We start from the raw sequence: 22,464 nt of genomic DNA on the forward strand, positions 1-22,464 counted from the left end.
GGTTCCATTCGTCTGGGGTTTTACCACGTTTACTCTGGACTACACGTACTCCTTCGTACGATAATCCTAAATAAACTCTATCATTTGTTTGGTAATTTATTACTCAGTTTTATACAGTAACGAAAAAGTAATGACGTTACTCTTTCAGAGTAACTGTAACTGTAACAAGTTATTTTAAAAATTTCGTAACTGTAACTGTAACGTTAACAGCAACTCTGTTACAGTTAACAGTTAAATGAACCCTTCTTATCTTGCTTTCTGTCGCAATTCTGCCTTTTTTGTTATATAAGCAGTCGTTGCTTTAAAAGCCTACGAGCTTCAAAGAATGCCACGTTGTAAGCACTACCGAGGCTATAGTTACGACTAACGCTCTAGATCAAATTCAGTCGTGCTAATCGCGACGCAATTGCTATGATGGATTTTAGTTTTTTCCACACAGTTACGGGTGCTAACTGGAGGAAGAAGCACTTGCGTTCCTCGAGGAGAAAACAACCTGGATAGGAGGACGCAGAAAGAACAAACGTTTACGCGGAATAAGACAAGAACAGGTGGTTCCAGTAGTTACTTAAACCACTATTTGATATCTACCTAAGAAAGAAAAGTATTCTAAAGTTAATAGACTGGTCAAGTCACGCGATGTCACGTCGTTGTCGTATCCATAGGAACGGTAACGTTCATCGCGGACTTTGACGAGCCGTGTCCGAGGCACGCTGCGCGGCATCCTCGCAGCGTGGGGAAACCGACATCGGTGCAGCTTCCACGCAGGGCCACGCAGCGACCGCGCTCGAAGGCAAACCCGGGGGAGCGCAGTGCACCCCTGGAGCACGGCCCGAATGAAGGCGTTGTGGTGCAGCGCTGCTTCTGGCGGGTCCGGGGGAACGTCGCGGGGGTCGCTGCTTTCCTAGGTGCCTTCGATGACAGCGGGAAGTCTGCGTAGAGACAGTGACAAGTTTAAAGGGACCCTGCAAAACTTCCGATAAAGGCTTTCGCTCTTTCCTTCGCGTCTGGAAGCACTGAGGAAGCTATAGCTACGCCAGCACGGAGCGGCGCTGCGTGATTTGCTCGTGGCAGAAGACACTCCTTCCACCGTTGCTTTCCTGTTGTGGCTTTCCTTTTACAGTGGCTATCGAATGCACTCATTGCTGCAACTGAACGAAAGCCGCCCAACAGGCGCTACACCGTCGTAATGAAGCAATTCGAGCGGCCGAAGAACACCAAGACGGGAAAAGAGGGAAAAATCTTTTGAGCAAGTTTATAAGTTATCTGATGGTCATAAAGCAGTAATTTTTGGTTGAAGTACTCTGCGGCCCCATAACCCAACTGCTGGATGTGTTGGTTTATGACATTCTGAAAGCATTTAGTATTTCGAAAAAGGTCGAAAAAAGTGTTACAGGGCCTCTTCCAACAACCAATTTAGCGGGTCGAACGCGCTGAAGCAACACACACACAATGAGGCGCGCCGTAGTGGAGGGTTATGGAAACCTTTCTACCACCAGGGGTAGAACTTGCGCCAAAATATTGACTCGGCATTTTTGCGTTTCACCTCCACCTGAAACCAGCCACCGCGACTGGAACCAAACCTGCCTCTTTGGGCTCAGCAGCACAGCGCCTTAGCCACTGAGCCGCAGGGGTAGGTGGGTAGAATATTCCGTGTGACGCTTACATATAAACGCGTTGCATGAAGCCCCATGGGATCGCGCGTCTTTGACAGATGACAATTGTCGACTAGCCGTGTTGCTATTCGCACAGGTTGCTTGTGCCGTTATTCTCACTTTTCCATAATCTGTCCTCGATGCTTCTATAGTTTCTGGGGGGTCTAACGCTAAATACTTTTAATCCGGGCGAACGCCCCCTGGAGGTTTGAATTTTGAACGAGTTCTTTCGTGTAGCAGACCTGTATATTCGAAAAACGCAACCACATAGCCACATCTTATACCACATAGACACATAGCCACATCTATGTGGCTATGTGGCATTAGCCACATGTGGCATCTATGTGGAATTAGCCACATAGCTTAGACACATAGCCACATCTTAAACGAACCTACCTAACTGTGTACATGAAAAGTAAAAAAAACATAATATTTCGAAGCCTACAGCGCGTTGTTAAACCATTTTGCTACCATCATCCTCTCTGCAGGCATACCCAAGTGCCTGCGTGTGCGTGCAAAACTACCTTTGTCCCTTTATATATCTGTACGTGGTTCAGCTACAGCCATGGAAAAACGGAATGCGAACAGGAAAATATGAACCAGAACACGCAAAACCGAAAAATACTGTTCATGGAGATCAAATAATGGAGCACTGTTGATGTATATCGAAATGCGCATATCCCAAGTTCATTATTGCAATAAAGCCACGCGTCCATTTGACTTGCATGGGAAGAAATTGCGCTGTTTGTGTGCTCTGGTTCATATTTTTGCGTTCGCGTTTCACTTGTCCTCTATCCCGCAAGAGGATAAAAGGCCATAAGCGCTCTGCCACGAAATGCTACTTCATGAAATCCTGAGCCGGCTCCCGCCGGATGTGTCACTGCAGCCAACTCACGGATGCAGGCCGCCTCGCATTCCCGGATCGTGCGGAAGCGGTTCGGTCCCTGCAGGCAACTAGATGTCTTCAGTGCGACTTTCACGCAGACTCCGCCCCTTCTACGCGCCAAGTAGTGTGCAGTGAAGACCATGTCATGCCGGGAACATGCGCGCAGACGAGGACGCACACAGCGGACGTCTTGCGTGGGTTGGCCGTCGCCTGCGTTTAACGAATGAAGTGGGCACTTTTCACTGCAAATGTAATTAAGGTAGTCACTATCGAAACGTTTGCGCTGTATCCACGACGGAAAGGCCATAACCTCGTATCTTTGTTTGAAAAGAAGTTAACTAAACAAAATTATCGGTAACTGTCTCTCGAAGCGCCAGGCGAGAGCGTGGGCTATTAGACGAGGGTTATTAGGTGCGCAGCACTTTAGGAGCCAGGCTCGTCGTCGTTGCTCGTGCGGGGTCACGTCATCCAGCCACCGTAGTCACGCGGCGTCACGCACCGAAACCCAGGCTTTGAAAAGATCACCGCTTCCCCTGGTTGGGCTAGAGCATGGGTCTCTCGCGTTACGAAGCCGATGTCAATGCAATTGCGCCACACACGCACACGTTAATCTTATGTTAAGGGTGATCTTCGCGCTGCGCCGTTGTCACGGAGGACGCCGTTGCTAGGCCGAAAATAAGCCCACAATCATATAATATACTGAAAGAATCATGAATTCAGGCATTAATTACCTAAAAGAGATGGAAACAATCCAGTGTCTCGTTATAGGCTCTTTCATGGGCTGCGGCTCCCTCTCTTGACTACTTTCGGTGTCGACGCCAGGCTGATACTGAAACTGGCGAATCAAGCCCCCCTGGCGAATCACTGCACCGCACTTGACAGCTTTCGCGTTGAGTGGAGCTGCGTGAATATTTTTTTCAGCTTAACAGCATGCGGGAAATGCCCCACGAGTCGGCCAGACTGAAAAATAATTGCCCTGTCATTAGCTGCAATATTAGGGCAGCAGCCGCAGTCGCGACGTCTTACGGCCACTGTGGCGCCAGCACCGAAGCCGTATGCGCACGGTAAGTTTGCATGGATATTGTCACTGAAATGCAATGCGGGGAGTGTTTGGCATCTCGTACACAGCGTTCTTTCGGCTATACTGCTCCCAGCTGAAGCAATGCAGTTGCCAGAATTACGCTTAGTAGGAGCCGAGGTATAGTCGTCGAAACTTTAGTAGGGCTGCGTGACTAGCTTAACGCGCCCCAGTGAGCTTTCGGTTATCGCGACTGGCATTCGAACCACGCGTATTTAGGCTCATCAACACAACGCCTTAGTCCCTGATTCGCTTCGGTTAGAAACAAACGGGTATAGAAAGAAAATTCCACGCATCGTACGAAAATCACGCACATATCGCTGCTGCAACTTTCCCTGCATACGGGAGGGATCCTCGACTTCCTTCGCAGCGCCGCGCGTTGCAGACACCTATTAGCTGAGTAGCTTCTTTTCATAATCATTCGCCCACACATACCGTTCGTTGCAGTGCCTCCAGTATCTTCGGCGTGTAGCTTCCCGGGAATCTTTGGACTAGCAAGAGTTTCATTTGAAGAGCGCATTTCTGCAATAAGAAAGAAAAAGAGTCAACAGAGCAAAGTTATGGACGAGACGATGTTGTACTTCTCTTACCCAGTCTACACTGGAGATGAAAGAAGCGCAATTCAAATATTATTTATAACAAAATTCGGGTTCCTGTCTCGGTACGTAACTCCTAACAACGACTTCAATATGACAGCTCGCCCATTTTAAGAGACGTATGTAGCACAGGAAGATAGACTTTTAATAAACCGACACAGGACAGCTATGACAGCGAACATTTTTTAGGTTCCTAGTCGATTACCCTGTGCTCGTGAGACGTGATAGAAAGAGCTTCAATACTGTTGCACAACACTGATTGATAATTTGATTATGTGGTTTAACGCGTCGGCGCTCCGCAGGCGATGAGGCGCGCTGTAGTGAGGGCTCCGGGATAATTTTGACCACCTGGGGATCTTTAACATGCGTTGAAATCTCGAATACACTGGCTTTTTTTGCTTTTCGCCTCCATCAGAAAAGCGGCCACCGCGGCCGGGAATCGAACACGCCTCATTGTGTTCAGCAGCGCGACGCCTTAGCTACTGAGCCACCGCGGCGGGTTTGCACAGTAACGGCTAACAAGATCACTATTTAAAGCAGCTTGTGATAACCCATAAACTATACGTGACGCACGAAGCATCCCATTCTTACGCTTGAACCATCGTTTTCGCCGTGGCCGCATAAATCGTACGAACCACGAGGTAAGTAGCCACTGTCTGCGTACGCCTCAGTTGCAGTCGAAGCAATTGTTAATGGAGGAATTACAAACTTTTAGTTCCTAAATGCACTTTTAAATAGACCGAAGCTGCAGCGACCAGGTTCGCTCACCTATTCAGAACAGGATACTCGGTGCAGCTTTTAGCTGAAGTAGGGCGGGTAAATTGAGGGAGTTGGTGCACTTGCGTGGTGGGGGAGCAGCGCGAAAAAACGGAAGCAAAAGAGATGGCGAACGAAGCAAACAGGGCAGCGCTCGCCCTGTTTGTTGCCTTCGCCATCTCTTGTCCCCGTTGTTTCGCGCTGCTCCCCCACCACGAAAAAAACAGCTTTTAACGTCATCCTAGTTAATCAAATGAAGTCGGGATCAGAAATAGTAACCTGTCCAAATTAAAGCGAGAAAAGATCGCACTCGTACCATAGATACATTAAATGACGCATATCCTTAAAAAGGATTGCCAAAACGCTAACAGTGCGAATGTTACCGTTTTTTTAAATAGAAGCCTTCTATGCCTCGCTCATGACGTTCACGTCCGAGTAAAACACTCTGCAGGAAAGCTAACTTTAAACACACAACCGGAAAGCCAACTTTACACAATGGGTTTACGTTTGACAAAGGGTGCATCAATCACACATCACATAACTATGGAATAACTATGGAACGGTCCTCTCGTATCACACAAAATACAGTTTGGCAGTACGCACGGTTACTTATGACGCCCGCACAACTTCGAATCATAGAATAAGCAACGGGAGAGGTTGCTTCGGTGGTGTTTGAATGTAATGTATACCGTATAGAAAACGTTTCAGAGTTCTTCAAGCCGACTAGCAACAGCCGAACTTATATTAAATAAAAAACTTGTAGCCTTAGGCTTTCTTTGTCGCGGAGATTCGGCGTTCATCTTTCCAGCATTTCAATACGCGCGAATAGCCAGTAATGTTCTAAATGCAAGATAGGCCTATCGCTTCCCATGACTCGCCTGGTTCTCGGAAGGTGGTGTTGACAGCTTCAGACGGCTCGGTTGCACTTCCCGTACACATGGCCCCGCCACCACCTAAAAGGCAAACCGTGTTGAAAAGGCTCATATCCCAGCGTGCAGAGGAATACGGGTGAGTCCGTTACCCAAACGAGGTTCACCACCATATTTTTACGCACGCAAGACCACGAGAGGCCCGTGCGCAGAAGTGTTGGCGTGATAGCAATACTAAACTCAGCGAGCGATTTTCCGTAGTCACTAAGCGTCCTTAGAAACCGTGCTGCTCGAGCGTTCGCGGAAACTCGTCATCACCGAAACTCATGCCGCCGCCGTCACACAAACCTGGCAAGAAATTAGAGGTATGCCTTCAAAAATAATAGAAGGCCTACATTTAAACCTATCAAATAAAATTTATACTAATTATAAACTCAACCCATCTATAACGACTCATGAAATAAATTTGCAAAGTGATTTTCAAATCTCCGGCGGCCCGGTCACCACCGCAATCTGCGCTTGGCAAACGGTGGATGGCGCAACGCAGCCAAGCGTCAGCGAAAAACGAAACTCTGGGTCAGTCCAGCCCTGACGTTACAGACTGAACGATTTGAATCCATGACATGGTCGTCTGCTCGCCCAAATTGACCCCTAACAAGCAGCCGCACGCTTTTCCAACCCCATCTTAAGCCACACAAGCGTAGATACCCTCTGTCTTGCTGTGTCCCGGCGTTTAAAAACCGTTGTGGCTAGTCTCGCTCTCTCAGCCGACCTTCAGTGGTCGGAGGGCATAAATGATCAGCGTAGCAAACCTGTTACAAAACGTTCATCGTTATCTCGTCTTACATCTTAAGACTTAAGCGTAGATGTCATCGGCAATGCTTTTATTATCGGGTTATTTGCATGCTCAATTCACGGAACAGTTGTTGAAAGTTTTTCCCACATTTTGTAAAAAAAATTTCTCTCTGAAATTACACCTTCAATGGCGCGCCAATGACGAAGCTAGGTTGTATAGTCCTTTTACTAGAACTGTACGTTAAAAATATTTCCTGCTCCGGATACCCTGCTCGTCTATATAAGCTCGCCTGTTTGCGGCTTACAACTTGCTATCATCTGGTATGATAAGTAATTGGTAGTAAATAAAATTGGCGGGGACATATAAATTCGTCTAAGCTGCAGCTTGCCACCTACAGTCACAGCGCGAACGGTTGCTTCTCAATAAGAGGTTAACGCTTTTCGGATGAAGTATCTTTGAAGTAAATCAGGGAGAAGGCGAAATGGGGCAAAGCAAATCTAAACCTCACATGGCGGACGTTTGGAAAGACGTATTCTTTGCGAGCACGTGGTCAGTCGTGTGTGTGGTGCGCTGACAGGTGAGACTATCATATGTTGGGTCAGAAGCGCAGAACCTATCGATGTCGATGACGACAAGGAAAACGAGGACGAAGCATAGTGTGGCCGTCTGCTCAGAAGTCCTTGTCGGATGCAGCGCCATCCGTCTCTTTTTTTAATTTTCAAGAAGGCGGAAAGGATGCTTTCCGCTACGCTTGTTTGTTAGAGAAAAAAGTGCTGACTGTCGCCTTTAGGGCAAAGGCAGGCCGCAATCACGGACTTTTTCAAACATCAAAGTGCTTACGTGCTCTACTGTTTCCCAGTTGCAGTGCACTGTTGTTATTATTCACTTCCATTACTTCAAGTTTCCATTCATTCGAATTCAGATGGCGTGAACTTGCAGTTTGAATTAACGAGCTTTTACTGTATCATAAGCAGGCGCGCGAACGGCGTACTACACTGTAAACGTAGGTGCCGTCAGAAGTAATTGGAGCACGGGAGTTGTGGCCTAACAGCATAGGAGCGCCGTGTTGCTACACCGGCGGTAAACGAAAGGAGTAGAACACACATGCGCGCCTGCCGACGGTGATAGCCCATCCATACTTCTCAACCCACTTCTCTTAACGCGGCTTGGAGCAATTTGCAGCATACTGGTATGGCGCTGACAGCAGAGGCGGTATCTGGCAGCGTTGCTCGCCTTTTCAGGGCACGGGAGTGAGTTGCTGAAGAAGCATCGCGATCGCATGGATCTGAAGTGACAATTTTTCTTTTTTAATATTTTTAGGTGTGTATGCATGTTATCAGCGCCATCGCTGAGACCAGTATGCTGCAAATTGCTCCAAGCCGCGTTAAGAGAAGTGGGTTAACGACGTGACCGCCGTCACGGCAAGTTGGAGTAACCTTCTCTGGCGGCGCGGCGCCGCAGCGCTGCTGTCAGCCTGCAAGGCGAAACGGCTAGTTCACAGCTAGTGTGCACGTAGCTAGTGTGTACGCGCCAAAATGGCGCGTCATCACACGTCATCACCCCCGCCATCGCGTCATCACACCCGCCATCGCTCATTGGCCTTTGCGCTATGCGGAACGGCAAAAATGGGTCTGCGGTAAGGAAAACGCTCTGCGGCCAGAAAAACACACCGTTGTCGACGAAAACAGGTTTGCAGCGGCTGCAAACGTCAGCAAGCGGCGCGCAGCATGGAACGGCGCTAGAGTGCCTTAATGCCAGCGCAGCCGTACAGACAGGGTGGAGACTTCCTTTAAACGGTCCCGTCCTGTGCCGCCGCTGTTGGGTGAAAGTGCTTAACGCATAGTAGCTCGCTTTTCCCACAGAACCCAACGCGAAATAGGTAACATGATTCAAACATTGCAAGTAAACCGCCTTGCGCCGAAAATTATAGCGCGGTCTTGCTACAGTAACTAGATGCGGTGGCGAGCGAGTGACACAAAATGGCGACACCAACGTATACGTGTCTCCACCCTCTTCGGCAGACGTGCGTGAATCGAGGTATCCTACACGGCGCCCCTAGTGTGCGCGTAGCTTAACGCTTCTGGGCCGCCGGTAGTGGTTAAACCCTCCGCCTCCTGCTCTCACGCCATCTGTTGGGGCATCGCTTTACGATTCGGAAAATATTAGTGGGCGCCGCAGGGTAAAGATACGAGATTTTTTCCGTGCGATTAACACCGCCAACGCTAACATATCTTTTCTTCACCACGGGGGCCTTAACGCACCGCATTGATAAACTAATTGGAAGAGCTTCATCGTTTGTTCTTTTCATCGTCCGATCAAGTTTTACCGAAAGCCTTGGTTGCGTTCTTTGGTGGTTACGGCACCCATGTTTTTAGATGCGGCTAAGACCGGCTACCGCGACTCACAGCGCCCTCTGTCGTCGTCGAAAGCCATGAAGCGGACGGCGAGGCAGAGGAAGAAGAATCCTCCCCCGGCCACCACCAGGATCGTTCGGTAGAGCTGCGGCAAGGCACCGCCAAGCCTGGGGGCCGACGACGGGAAGCCCGCCTCGAAGCCCCGCCTGCACGCGACCATATCAAGTACACATGATGACGAGGATGACAACGATTACTCTCCGTAAAGTGACATGAACGTAAGAAGCCACTAAGTCAAAGTTACTCGACATACATCAGTTTCGAAACTCCCCATAGGCCCCATGTATCAAAAGCCGGACAACGGTGGGCCCCCTTGAGCTGGGACAAACAGCGACAAGCACGGGGCGAGTTCACGAGCCTGTCGTCGATCGGCAGAAAGTTGAAGTACAACTCAAGTGCTTGTGGCTGCTGTCGTCAGTACAAAAAAGCAGAGGAAATATAAATAATATTACCTAAGTTACGCTTTCTATTTTACAAAGCAAGCGTAATTGAATGAGGTTTTCTTATTAAGTAAATGTTTGGCGAAGTCCAGTTTTTGTCCAGTATTCGCTTAAAAGACGTCGATGAACGATAGCATTTCTACCACCCTTTCTACGTAAGCCTCCCTTCTCCCTCGATCTGCCATTCACTGTCGTCCCCTTCTCTTCTTCCTCCTCCCATGGTGAATACAATGAGGTACTTGCATTAAAGGGCCCCTGCAACACTTTTTTTTTAACTTTTTATAGATCTTAAATGCTTTCAGAAAATAGTCAACAAAGACATCCAGTACTTAGAATCGGTGGTCAGGAAGAGCGGCCTGAGGCAAAAAATGTGGTTGATCCCTGTTTCATAGGAATCGGTACAACACGAAAGTGAAATGTGCCTTCACAGGAGCCGTTGAATGCTTATTGTGCATCGACGTGAACTTGCGCATCGCTGTTTATATACCATCGGTATGAAACCGTTAGACGCATAACATTAGACACTGGATTACACGCTCCGGAGCATTGCGTAGATCTGACTGCAACTACAGGCCCTCGCAAACACTGCGAACGAAACCGAACTGGTGTCAGTGAATCGTTTGGTGAAGTCACGGTCCGCTGCAGAGAAAAGAGCATGATTTGCGGTTTGCAGCTGTCTTGTGGGTGTGCTTGAAGACCGAAGTCCTGCTGGCGGCTCGCTTCGGCTAAGGGGCGACCCATTCGGTCGTGGTTCGTGGCGTGTACGCCATGCTCTTGAGTTGCAAACAGCTCAGCCTGTGGAACGCGAGAGGCGGAGTTTGCGGCGCGCAGCAGTAGTGCTAAATATCGGCGTTCATTAGCGTCACAATGCGCTACTTCGCTTCACATCTCCTAGACGACAACACCATCTGAACTGAGATTATTATACGACAGGATATAAGGCGCGTTCGCAGAGCTAAAACATGCGTGAGTCCCCTTCCGTTGCGGCCAGAGTGATCGTGAGCTCGAGGCCTAGCGCCGCCGCGTTAGTGGAACATTCTCCGGCAGCATTCTCCAGAACATTCTCGCCGACGGATATGATGTCGGCGAGGTCTTGTTGTACGCCGGAATAAAACGCTTTCGTGTTAAAATGTTCGCTCTTTCTCGAGTCTTGGCGTTCTTTGAGCGTTGGAATTCCGTCATTACAACAATGTATCGAGTATTCCCCACTTCCTCTGTGTTGCAGCAACGAACGCATTCGATAGCCACTTTAAAAGGAAAGCCACAAAAGGAAAGTAACAATGGAAGGCGTATCTTCTGCGACGAGCAAATCACGCAGTGCCGCTCCGTTCTGAGCTTTGAGAATGCTTCCCGACACGAAGGACAGAGTGAAAGCGTCTATCGGAAGCATTGCAGACTCCCTATAACCTACCAGTTCAGCGTGCTGAGTTCGCTGCGCGCGTACCGCATGTACACCACGTGTTTTCTGACAGCTTTTAATCGCGCTCTTTATATAAAAACGCGTTGTTCTGAGGGTTGTTGTGCTTGGGTGCGCGTAGTTACGACGATTAATGCGGTAGTACTCGAATTTGCGAGGATTACTCCGGTTAAAAGTTACAGCGTCGACAGCGTTCAAAACTTACGTATGTTGATTTTTAGTTGCTCAAGTCAAAAGCCTAAATAAGTGTTTGCAAACCTACTATGCCGTTCCGCGCAAATATCAGAAGTGGGTCAAAGGGTAGTAATATTCAACTCTCAAGAAACGAGTGTCCGAAACATTACGCGATACGAATCATCAATGAGAATATTGCTAGGCGTTATATTATTCCTGCGAGTAAAAACAACACTCCACAGAGCTCGCGTAGCTTTCGCACAAGCGTATCTTTACTCAACGCCCTTACGCGGTGATCGCAGCAGTAGCCGTATCTAAACTCTCAAGAAACACGTGTTTGAAACATTACGCCGTCAGAGAGAAGTTCAAGGAGGTTACAACGGGTCATCGTTAGTCGCTTTTAAGCGTTTCCCACGACCAGCCTTCGAACGCGACCGGCGAGGCGGAGCATTTGAAGTCTTGTCACGAATGCACGAGGATATGAAGACGCACGAAAACAAGTCGAGCGTTTTTCCGCGCGCAAATATAAATTCGATTATACAAACGTCTGTCTCACTTACACTATGACGGGAACGACGCTAATGATGCTCGACGATGCGGAGCCTCGGGCTGTACGAAAGATAACGAGAAAGAAAGGACGCAAATTAAGGAGGAAAAGCAACAAAGACAGACGCTCGGCTGTGCCGCGCAGGACCTCCGCGGTTGATTCAAGGCCCGCGTCCAGTCAAAGCGTGAAGTCAATTAGTGAAATACAAACGCACCACCGGTCGCCGGGGTCCGTGAGATAGGGACAGCATGGTTCGAATCGCCAGCCCGCATGATGCCGTAGGCTGTTCCTTGACTCGGCTTCGGCTTCTGTTCTGGCTCGCGCCGTGGCCTTTGGCATTGATGTCGGTGGCGATGGCCCTTGACACCGGCGACCCTTGGCGGGGTCCAAATAGTGGTGTGTGTTGTTGTTCCTCCGTCGTGTTTCGGTTTCTTTTTTCGTTTTCTCGTCACCGTTTTCAATTTGTTCGGTTCTGGCTCCCGACCAGCGTGTAGCGGTTGGGCAAACACGATGTATGACACTGCAACCGACGCAGGGTACACGAACCTACACTTCGATTATGAGATGTACTTTCGCATAAATGTGAATGGCTGCAACATGTGTCGAATTGCCATATAAAACGTTACCGTCGACTCGTACACGAGTCTACCATTGCAGATCTGTCCAAATGCCGAAGGCAGCGAAGCGGATAAATGAATTAAGATTCCATTTATCATGAAACCCTGCCGTCTGGATAAACAAGAAGGGACCAAGCAGACTTTTTTTAATGCGATAGATTTCCCTACGGCATAACAGTGAGGCTTAAAGGTACAACATTGCACCAGTTCTCCTGATCATTTTAACACAAATATCTATCAGTCATTGCATCACCTCCTATGATAAAATGGGCTGCATTTGAGTCAATACGCGTAGCTGTTTTATATTGCTCACGAACGAAATATAAACAAATATCTTCCTGTAATATAAAACTTCAGTATCTAGCAAGATCAATACAATATCTTAAATAACGGAAGAGGCTGAGAAGTAATGTATCGCACGCATAAGAGTTTTACATCTACGCTGAGAGATATAAATTACAGGATGAATGCGAATATGGCGCCTATATCTATAGATAGCCATATTTGTCCATTTACGACTGGAGGCTACAGGATTCGTCATTCCCGAAGACTTCAAAAGCTCACACAATAAAGCACATCGGTTTTGTTCTTGTTCTTGTGCTGCAGCCTCCGGTGCTTATACTGTGCTCAGTGATTCAGTGTTACCAGGGTTATTGGAGTAAGGAACTCAAATACTTCAGCACCAAAACGTATGCGAAAGCGCTACAGTCAAACCCGTTTATAGCGAACTGCAATATGCAGCGTGATTAGTTCGATATATCCAATAGTTAGATATAGCCGAACCCGCCTATAACGAGCTCATTGTTACGAGTTCGCAATCCGCGGTAGCCCCCCCGTTTCCCCCCCCTCCTCACCAACTCAGCCATCCGCGTATGCAGAAACAAACACAGTACAGTAGCCATTATCATACCAAAATAATCCATTTATTGCAAGTAATAATGCTACTTCCCTCCTTAACTGCCCACGTTGCAAAAAAAGCGTGACTCTTGTTTTCGCTTTCGTTTTGGCGGCTTCAACTAGCATAGCATTCTCTACACGAAACATTGTTTGCACCAGTTCGAGTCCGCGTACTCATTGAAGCATTGGCGGAGCACATCGACTGCCGAAAGCGCTTCATTATAAGCATCAGACGGATTTCACTCGCGACATCATCGGGAACGCTGGCGAGCTATTCCCACAGTTCACCGATGCTGCTGTCTTGGTCCGGACTCGCTGACAGGGCGGGTTCCGTCGTGAGTCCCGCGCGTCGGAAACAGTTACGGAAAGTATTGCGTGCCACGTCGCTCAGTGCGACGCGCAATGTCTCAGTCGCGGCTCTTGCTTTGTGGTCGCGGCCACTGCACATCTCAATCGCCGCTCCGAGATCATGCATTTCGGCGGTCATTCTAGGCGCCAAGAGTTCGATATATCGGATATGAACTTCGTTATAAGGAATATGTTTCCCATGTATTTGCGTAACTGAAATATTTTTGTTCGATATATACCATAATTCGCTCTATCCGGGTTCGTTATAGCCGGGTTTGACTGTATGTGGCTGTCCGCAACGTTCATGTCTCTATCATTTTAACGCGTCGGTGGCAAGGATAAACTTCATGTTACTATGAAACTCTATAATGCCAAGTGCGCCTCGCTCGGGCATAACGAGGTTATGCTGCAGCAGAAGCGCTCGTCCTGTGTTCCCTTTGTTCGTGTCTCGTTTTCTTTTTTTTTCAGTGTTGTTTTTTCTGAAGGTTTCAAAGGACAATTACGAGGTTGTAGCGAAAGGTGTAACGAATCCGCTGTGCCTCCCTTGTCTTCCCAGGACGTGGGTCCACGTCCTATGATGTCCTGCGGGTCTCCATCTCGCCAAACCGTTGATCCTGAGGCAGCGCCCGTACGCGTGCTTGTATGAGTCCACGCTCTTGTGGAGGGTGAGATCCGTGCTCTGTATTAGAGGGAACGGTGTCTGTACTTTAGTTATGCTGGTGATGGGGATGGTATATTTACAGATGTCCCCCACATCAAAATGGAATTGCACTGCTTCTACGTATGCTTGCGAAGTCGGTGGAATGGTTCCCAACGCTGGGCGCTGGGTAGCTCCTCCAGTGAGAGAGAGAGAGAGAGAGTAAATGTTTATTGAAAAAGAGAAGAGGTCGGCCTGAGAAATTGATCTTGGGCCTGCGACTTCCCTCTGGGGAGAGGGTACTGGGGGCAGAAAGAGAAAGGAATGAATATGGGAGGTATGGGAAAAGGTTTATTTGCATATGAACTGCGAGGCCCCCACGCCAACGACACTGTTCAGGTCTTCCTGTGAGAAAATGTATTGCTTTCCAGTTCTTTCTTGGTGAAGGGATGATATCGGAAGTGGTAAAGTACGCAGGAGTAGACAGGGGTCAGACTCTCGCACCCCCTTTTAGCCGAGAGTATACAACGAAGAATACGGAGAGCATGGGTGCTAATTATATCGTAGCTTGCGTATGTTGACGGTGGCATAGGCATCACCCTGGATGTGGAAGCCAGGAAACATGATGTGCGAACGTTGAGAAATTTGTCTGCCCTCTATTCTGATTTATACTTCTCGTTGTTAACTCGCCATGAGCTTCACAACGGGTGAGAGTTTCGATTTTCCGTATTAACCCAGCGGGCCACCGCGGGTATCGTTTCGCGAGATTGCATCAGCAGCCTCTTGTAGCTTTATATTGGAAGGCGATCCATTTTTTTTATACATATGGTGATGTCTTCAGCATAAATGATCTGCTTACCACCGGGAATGCGGAATATACTGATGTACAACTTAAGAACGACAACGGAAGTTGATCCTGCACATCTTCAACGCAGCCGGCTGTTCCTCCGCGCGACGCAGAATGCGTTGCTTCGAGTATTTTGAAGATGACACGAGTCGTTTGAGTGATTTTGCAGACTTAATCTGCCTGTAAACTACAGCAACGATTACAAATAAACTACATGAGAAAAAGCGGGCAATGTCACCCATTAACCGCAACCTCCCCCCAGAACGCGCGTGCTCTTTGGCATCCAGGTTCGTTGATACGGCGAAGTGATACAATACACAAGCTATTGTCGTTTTTAGTTTTTATCCGAGTGTAGTACAAATGCGAAAGCACTACGTGGCTCGGAGGTTCAAAAATCCGGCGGCGTCGGCGTCGTATCCAAGAGATGGTAAAAAAGGCCTCCACCGCAAAGACAACAGAAGGTAACTGAGTTCAAAAGACAGTTTGGCAAATTTTCGTCTGCATGGGACTCGAACGCGGGGCCCTTGGGAATAGGAGATAAGCACGCCTCTCCAGTATCTCGGTGGCTGTAGCTATAACTAAAGGTGGACCTAATAAATGAGGCGGGGCCTCCGACTTAGAAATGTGTCAAAAACATGGGCTGAGTTCTACAGTAGTGATTTCAGCATGTTCATCCCAGAAGTAAGAGTTAGGAGAGTGGCAAGGTACGTTTCCCCTAAATTTCGTCTTCGCCTGGCGTGCGACTGTAGCGCCATCATGCGGCATACCTGGGATCGTGCGGCGCTTCCCCAACGGATGGCGAGCGACCACCCCCATGCTGTAGTAATTCCTATTTTTCTCCGCCCCGCTTTCCTCCTTTCCATCAATTCGGATTTTCAGCAACAGCAGCCGCAGGTTTGATTGACTTATTTATTTATTTATTTATTTATTTATTTATTTATTTATTTAGTTAGTTAGTTAGTTAGTTAGTTATTGATAATTGTATCCCCATTACATTATGGTGGTGACGTGTGTCATTGCACCAAGAAAAGCTAACGCACAAATGTCAAACTACGCCAACAAAAATGGTACCAGAATGGCCGCCGCTGTAAAGGGAAAATAAATTTAGTTTATTTACTCTTCTCAGGGTCCCCAGAGATGCAGCCAATTTCGCTAACCACAGCAATAACCAGCCACTCTGGCAGACGGGGACAATAATAAGCCCGATGAGTGCGCCGCGACAGGTGTGCGTGACTGCACGTGCGTACAGCTTGAAGTTACATGCAGTGCACGCGGAGGAGGGTAGCGGTCTGATTCTGGGGAAGCAGCAGCGCGAAGTGCGGCCTGAATGCCTATATCCGAATAATTCAGTACAAAGCACGAAGAAAAACAAGGAAAATCAGAAATTACACTTTGCATTAAATAAGCGTGGTAATTGCGAGGCTTTCGCCTTTAAATCACGTGAACAGACTTGAAGGGACAGCCAATCGTTTTTTTTTTTTTTGGAGTGCCCGTCTTGTAGCCCATACGAAAGCCAGCGCTTTATACACTGGGGTAACAGTGAGGGATTTATAAATAAATCCGGCGGAAATAACTTTAATTTTGCACTAAAATTTCTGAAGTCTGAAAGGCGGCGACGTCTAGTGTCTAAACGCGACACTGCGTTACGTGTCCAAACAATTCCACCGATTCCAAACAAATTCAAACAATTCCAAACAAACAATTCCACACACACACACACACACACACACACACACACACACACACACACACACACGCACACGCACACGCACACGCACCGCACGCGCACGCACACGCACACGCACACGCACACACACACACACACACACACGCACACGCACACGCACACGCACACGCACACGCACACGCACGCACGCACGCACGCACGCACGCACACACACACACACACACACACGCACACACGCACGCACACGCACACGCACACGCACACGCACACGCACGCACACACACACACACACACACACACACACACACACACACACACACACACACAACTACAAAGAAAGAAAGATGCATTTATTCACAGACACCTATTTGTGTTGTCGTTGTACTTGATTGCTAGAGCGGATCTCAGCTTTGAAATTTTGTGTCAGTACTCCTTTAAGCGGGTGCATTAGCCCTTCTCACGCCCGATTCCTGGCCAATCCCCCACGTAGGTATATATGTGCCATGTCAGCGGCCAGGCAGCGCGCGCCCATCTCCCCCCGTTGCCAAGGAAGACGAGGAGCGCGCGCACCCGCAGCTGTTGCTATCTGGACGGACGGCGGTCGCCGGAATTCAGGGTCGCTTATAAAGTGCATTCGCACTTAAAAAACCAAGAAAATGCCGAGCGCTCATGTGTGCCTGGCTCGTGGGGGCCACCCAGCGACTCCTGCGCACATTCGTCAAGCCAAGCATACCCACCTAGGGAGATTGATGAAGACTGGCCAAAAACAAAAAAAAAAATCTCCAGCGTTCGCCGTAATCGTGGCAACATTTGCTCGGAACCAGAAAGACACGTCACAGCGTACGCACCTTGAAAGTGATATCCAATGATTATCACTTACATAAAAAATTAGAGAAGCTTACACTTATAGCAACAATGTTAGATTCAAGGTCATTGCGGCAGCGAAGAACAGCAAGGCTAAAGAAGAAGCAAATCGGCTGCAATTCTGCACTTAAACCGTCGTAATGCTCGTGAAGGTTGCGCACAGCTTCGCTATCTTCTAGCCTTACGGGTTAGTGTGAGCTTCCTTCATTTTTTAAGCTCGTCTTTTAATCTCACGTGTGGTTAAAAGTATATTACAGCGCGGGTCACTGTCACGGTTGCCAACATTCATTTTGGCGGGACCCGTAAGGTTGGAAGATATAAAAATTGCGATTTCAAAAGTTTTAGGGTTCTATCAGCAAAACCGTTTCGGGTTAAGGTGTTTTAAGTGATGCCCTTTCATTTGCGATAAAGAAAATATACTGGACAAAAATCGGTTCTCTGTCCCTTTAGGCGCCCGATAAATTTTCCTTTTTTAGTTACCTCCACAGCCTGGCAGTTTTCTTTGTCCGCAACGCCACTAAACCGTATGGCTCGGGGAAACTGAATGTTTACCACGTGTGGATGTCAATGAATACGATCACGTTCCAATACAATGTGCGGAACCGTTTCTATTTCCTTTCCGCAGGCTGCACATGTCTCATCATCATTTTGTCTATACTTCCCCACAAAGCTTTGTTCTCAAGCCACCTACTCTAGCACTAGAAAGCAAAGCACCGAGCCGCAGCGGCCTAAAAGGAAATTAATGAGCAAACATAGTCGCAAAACAAGGGGCACGACCCCGGCGACGAGCTCACCGTTCCTCTGCTCGTCTATGGCATTAGGATCATCATACGGAAACTCAGTGAGCAACGGTACGCGGAGGCGTGGTTTGATAAGGACACAAAGCGGTCATTGCTGTACGCAATAGACCCAGCCTTTTCAAGCTCCGACTGAGTGTGGAGCTGCTCCGAAAAATGGAAACTCTGTTCGATCGTATGCGAATGGGCGTTGCCTATAAAAATTCCTTTCTGTTCAAAATTTGCTCCGTAAACTCACCATCCTGAGAATGCGGAGCGCCAGAGGAAGATGTTTCCCACGTGATGTTATATTCCCGGCAAAGACGCGAACTCTCCAACAAACTTCCATTAGATAACCATCGTGTGATGTGTTTAGAATCCTTACTAGGACCATGGCCTGATGCAGGTCTTCAAAATAAGGTTGTTCGTGCGTCGAATTAGTTTTTACCTCGACAGGAATAGCGTCAAAGTATTAGGCGGCGTATTAGCTTTATACCGTGAATCCATAAACCCAGAACATTTCGTGAAAAGTTGATTTGTATAGCGTGGTCTATGACCATTTATTGGTGCAATGCAGTAGCCGGGCGCACATTCGCTCCCAACCTCTCCAATCAATGAACCAGGTAAACCACCACATGCTATCCCAGAGGGTTATCCCAGTCTAGGGACGCTCCTACTGGGCGGGTGCCGGAACATCTGCCCGTAACATCGAAATATTTATTAACGCGATAGCGTTACTAGGCACATTTTTCTATTTCCCCGTGCGTGCTAGCCGTCCGCTGTCAGCAATGCTCATCAAGCGTCCGCGAGGGCTTACCGGAACCTGGTGTACGGCAGAGCGGAAATTAACTGGAATGTAGAAAGGAGGGCGATGACACTACACCGGAGCCGAAAGAAAAGATACGTGATTTCAGCAGGCGCCGCGCCTGCGCAGTAAAGACTGTTCTACGCACCGTCGGTAGTCGCATCCTCGGCAGATACCGTGCCCAGCAGCTACCGCAACGTACGCCATTACCCCGATAGTACCCCTGCCACCAAAATTTATGCTATTACCCACAATGTGTCACGTGACCGAAAAAGGGGGCAAAATGGTAACTCCAGCCTCTTAAAAACCAAGGCAGGCCTAGATTAAGACCAGAAATGAACTAAAAGGGCTCGTAATAAGGAAAAAACTGGGCGTGAGCTGTGTAATTATTCCAGTTTTCAAACATTTTGCGGCCCTGTCAACGCAGTAAGCTATGAAATAGAGGGTTGGACGGAAACCCGTCTGGTCAGGAATAAAAACATGACAATAAAAACTGGCACCGACCAAGAATGTTTAAAATCCAAAAAAATACGTTTCGGCTCCCGTACGGGTGCCTTGTTCACAAAGATTGTGAACAAGGAACCCGTACGGGAGCCGAAACGCTGTAAGCTATGTGCGCAAAACGATGGATAGCGCCACGCGGCCAATTTACAAATGACCCCGAAAATTGGTCAGGATGTAGTCCGGGAGGACGGTCACGTAAACATCCTCACCATGGCCACAGGCACCAAGTGGAGGTGATCTCACAATCAGCTAAAAAATTGGAAATCTTTACCTATTTTACCTAAACTACGATACACCTAACCAAGGGAACAGTTAGAAAGAAAGAAAAGGAGACGACAAAAATTTACAGGAACCAATGGGATATCGTACAGCCTGCGGTTCCAGAAAATTGCAGTCCAGATGGGCGAAGACGCCGCCAGGGCGCAAGGACTCCTGGCCGCCGACTGAGGGGAGAAGACTGAAGGGGACCGCATCTCACTTCTTCCCTTATCCCGTCTCGGTCACAATAAAGTTGTGCACTCACTCTCTCAGATGATGATGATGATGATGTGATAATATAATTTTATGACGACGACGACGACGACGCTGATGGTTATGATGATGATGATGGTAGTGATGATGGTGGTGGTGGTGGTGGTGGTGGTGGTAGTGGTGATTAGAGGCCTTCCCTATGTATCGGGACGTCGGTTGTCACTAACCGACTTACCTGTGTTATTCTACTTATTTGCCCTGCCCTTAACTAACCGAAATAAAACAAAATAAACACCTTCAGTGGGGCAGCAAATAAGGCAGCCCTCGATTTCCCACTTCTTACGATCATCAAAAAGGTCGGCGATCCACCAATCGGTACTTCCAAATGCCAGCTTAAACACCCGATTTCACTCTCAACATGGGTATTGTCCGCAGCCAAAATACCTCAACACTTGATAAAGATTATTTCATCTACAGTGATGACAGTTCACGTGACAGACACAGGGACACGACGTTCTGGAAGGTTACGCCGCAGCCAACCAAAAAGCGCTTGAACTGGCATAACATACTGCCTGCGACCGCGGCTATACCACTTTCTGCTCCCCGAAAAATATGGAGAACGTCTCCTTATCGTACAACTACGGCTAGGAGCACCATCATTTTTCGTGCCACCCGCCGCGGTGGCTCAGTGGCTAAGGCGTTGCGCTGCTGAGCACAAGGTCGCGGGTTCAATTCCCGGCGGCGGCGGCCGCTTTTCTGATGGAGGAGGAAAGCAAAAACGCCCGTGTGTACGAGATTTCGACGCACGCTGAAGTTCACCAGGTGGCCAAAATTAATCCGGAGCGCTCCACTACGGCGCGCCTCATCACCTAAGTTGCGTCGGCACGTTAAACCCTACAATCCATCAATCGATGTTTGTGCCAAAAAGCCCGTTGCGCCGAAAAACGGCGAGCTCAACGAAGGATACAAACCAACACATATACCCACAAGTCTTGATGGGAGCACGTGTTTTGAAGGAGACGCCTGACATTGCCGTGAAAGTTATTTATTTATTTATTTATTTATTTATTTATTTATTTATTTATTTATTTATTTATTTATTTATTTATTTATTTATTTATTGTAAGGCTTAACGTGCTGATGCTACACAGGTGATGAAGCGCTCCGTAGTGGAGGGCGCCGGATTAATTCTGACAACCTTGGGATATTGCGCCGAAGTCTCGAACACGCGGCCGTTTTTGATTTTCTCCTCCATCAAAACAGCGGCCGCCGAGGCCGGAAATCGAACCCGCATCTTTGTTTACCATAAAAATTCTAAATACGGGAAACCCCCAACTTCTTCCACGCAACCTTGCCATATTTAAGGATATGCTCAGCTCAGGGAATAACAACTGAAACATTGCATACTTCACTTCCATCGAAACATAGGAGGCAGTCCTCAGCACCTCGTCACAAGATCAGCGTGAACTTATTGAGAGACCAAGAAAAAGGGCCGCTGCCCCTGAGGTACAGCACTTCGGGTTCCGCCCTTGATCTGCCTACCATGATTGCCCTGTTTTCCCGAGCTCTAACTATATGTAACTCAATAAAGTTCTTCTCCGTGTCTCCCTCTCCCTTAGCAAAAAAAAACGAAAAAATTGAGGCTGGCCACGATGGTAGAGAAAAAAATTGTCACCATCTTCCGCGAGGGGAACCCTGGGGTGATGCAAGGCATCTCACGGGGTTCAATTTGCGTTTCCGTTATGTTGGTTGCCCAAATGTGGTTGAAGTGTAGCGAACCTTAAATGAAGCTCAATCACACGTACATTTCCAATTACGCGGTAGCACGCATGTTTGCGTCCATTTCAACTCATCGGAGCAGCAATCGGAGCAGTAGCAGCAAGAGCGACTGACGGAGTGACTGAGGAGCGCGCTGCAGATACCGCGGTTATATAGCCGCTCTGCGAAAGAGAGTGATGAGAGAGAGACGCGCATGCGCACTAACGCACAGCTGGCATGGCGAGGAGAATGTGCTAACGCAGCCGGCGGGCGAGGGGAAAGGAGGGTTGCGGACGGACGCCGGATGGAGGGACAGGCCGAGTGTAAGAGATGCCTTGCATCTAAAAAATCTTGCCCTCCTCCATCTAACGACGACGATGGTTGAACGCGAAGCTTTCTCGTGATGAATTCGTCGGTTGGCCAATCCCACACTGCGGGCATGTGTTGCTCTGGAGGTACGCACCACTTTTGCAGAATACTTACAGCAACTCTTTGGTGCGCACTCCGTAGGCCTAGCGTTTGTGCTTGGGGTGCACGGCGCGAATGGGTACCTGCTGCTCGGCGTTTGCTTCGACCATGTTGAAAGGGAGCATTGGAATGGACGCCGGCTTCATAACTCAAGGGACCC

The 22,464-nt window shown here is 48.3% G+C and overlaps 1 protein-coding gene across 1 annotated transcript; it reads right to left on the reverse strand.

Annotated features, from left to right (window-relative positions):
* Positions 1 to 249: 249 nt before the first annotated feature.
* On the reverse strand, positions 250 to 14,748 carry LOC144148524 (uncharacterized). Its single transcript, XM_077680048.1, has 7 exons — positions 14,697 to 14,748; positions 11,639 to 11,687; positions 9,039 to 9,193; positions 5,847 to 5,921; positions 4,052 to 4,138; positions 2,548 to 2,748; positions 250 to 929 (listed from the first exon to the last, which is right to left on the reverse strand). The coding sequence occupies exons 1-7, from the start codon at positions 14,746 to 14,748 to the stop codon at positions 640 to 642; spliced, it is 909 nt and encodes a 302-aa protein (XP_077536174.1). The 3' UTR covers positions 250 to 639.
* Positions 14,749 to 22,464: the final 7,716 nt, after the last annotated feature.

The sequence above is a fragment of the Haemaphysalis longicornis genome, unplaced genomic scaffold, assembly GCF_048455015.1.
Source record: "Haemaphysalis longicornis isolate Haplotype H1 unplaced genomic scaffold, Haemaphysalis longicornis Haplotype H1 scaffold_8, whole genome shotgun sequence".
Lineage (NCBI taxonomy): Eukaryota > Metazoa > Arthropoda > Arachnida > Ixodida > Ixodidae > Haemaphysalis > Haemaphysalis longicornis.

What these genes read in the sequence shown, in the direction of transcription:
- LOC144148524 (XM_077680048.1), bottom strand. Translation starts at nt 14,748, where the DNA reads ATGTTTCCTGGCTTCCACATCCAGGGTGATGCCTATGCCACCGTCAAC. An exon ending in AGCGTCGTTCCCGTCATAGT is followed by an intron (nt 9,194 to 11,638) that starts GTAAGTGAGACA and finishes GGTCGCGTGCAG; the next exon opens with GCGGGGCTTCGAGGCGGGCT. An exon ending in TGGAGGCACTGCAACGAACG is followed by an intron (nt 2,749 to 4,051) that starts GTATGTGTGGGC and finishes CGTTAAACGCAG; the next exon opens with GCGACGGCCAACCCACGCAA.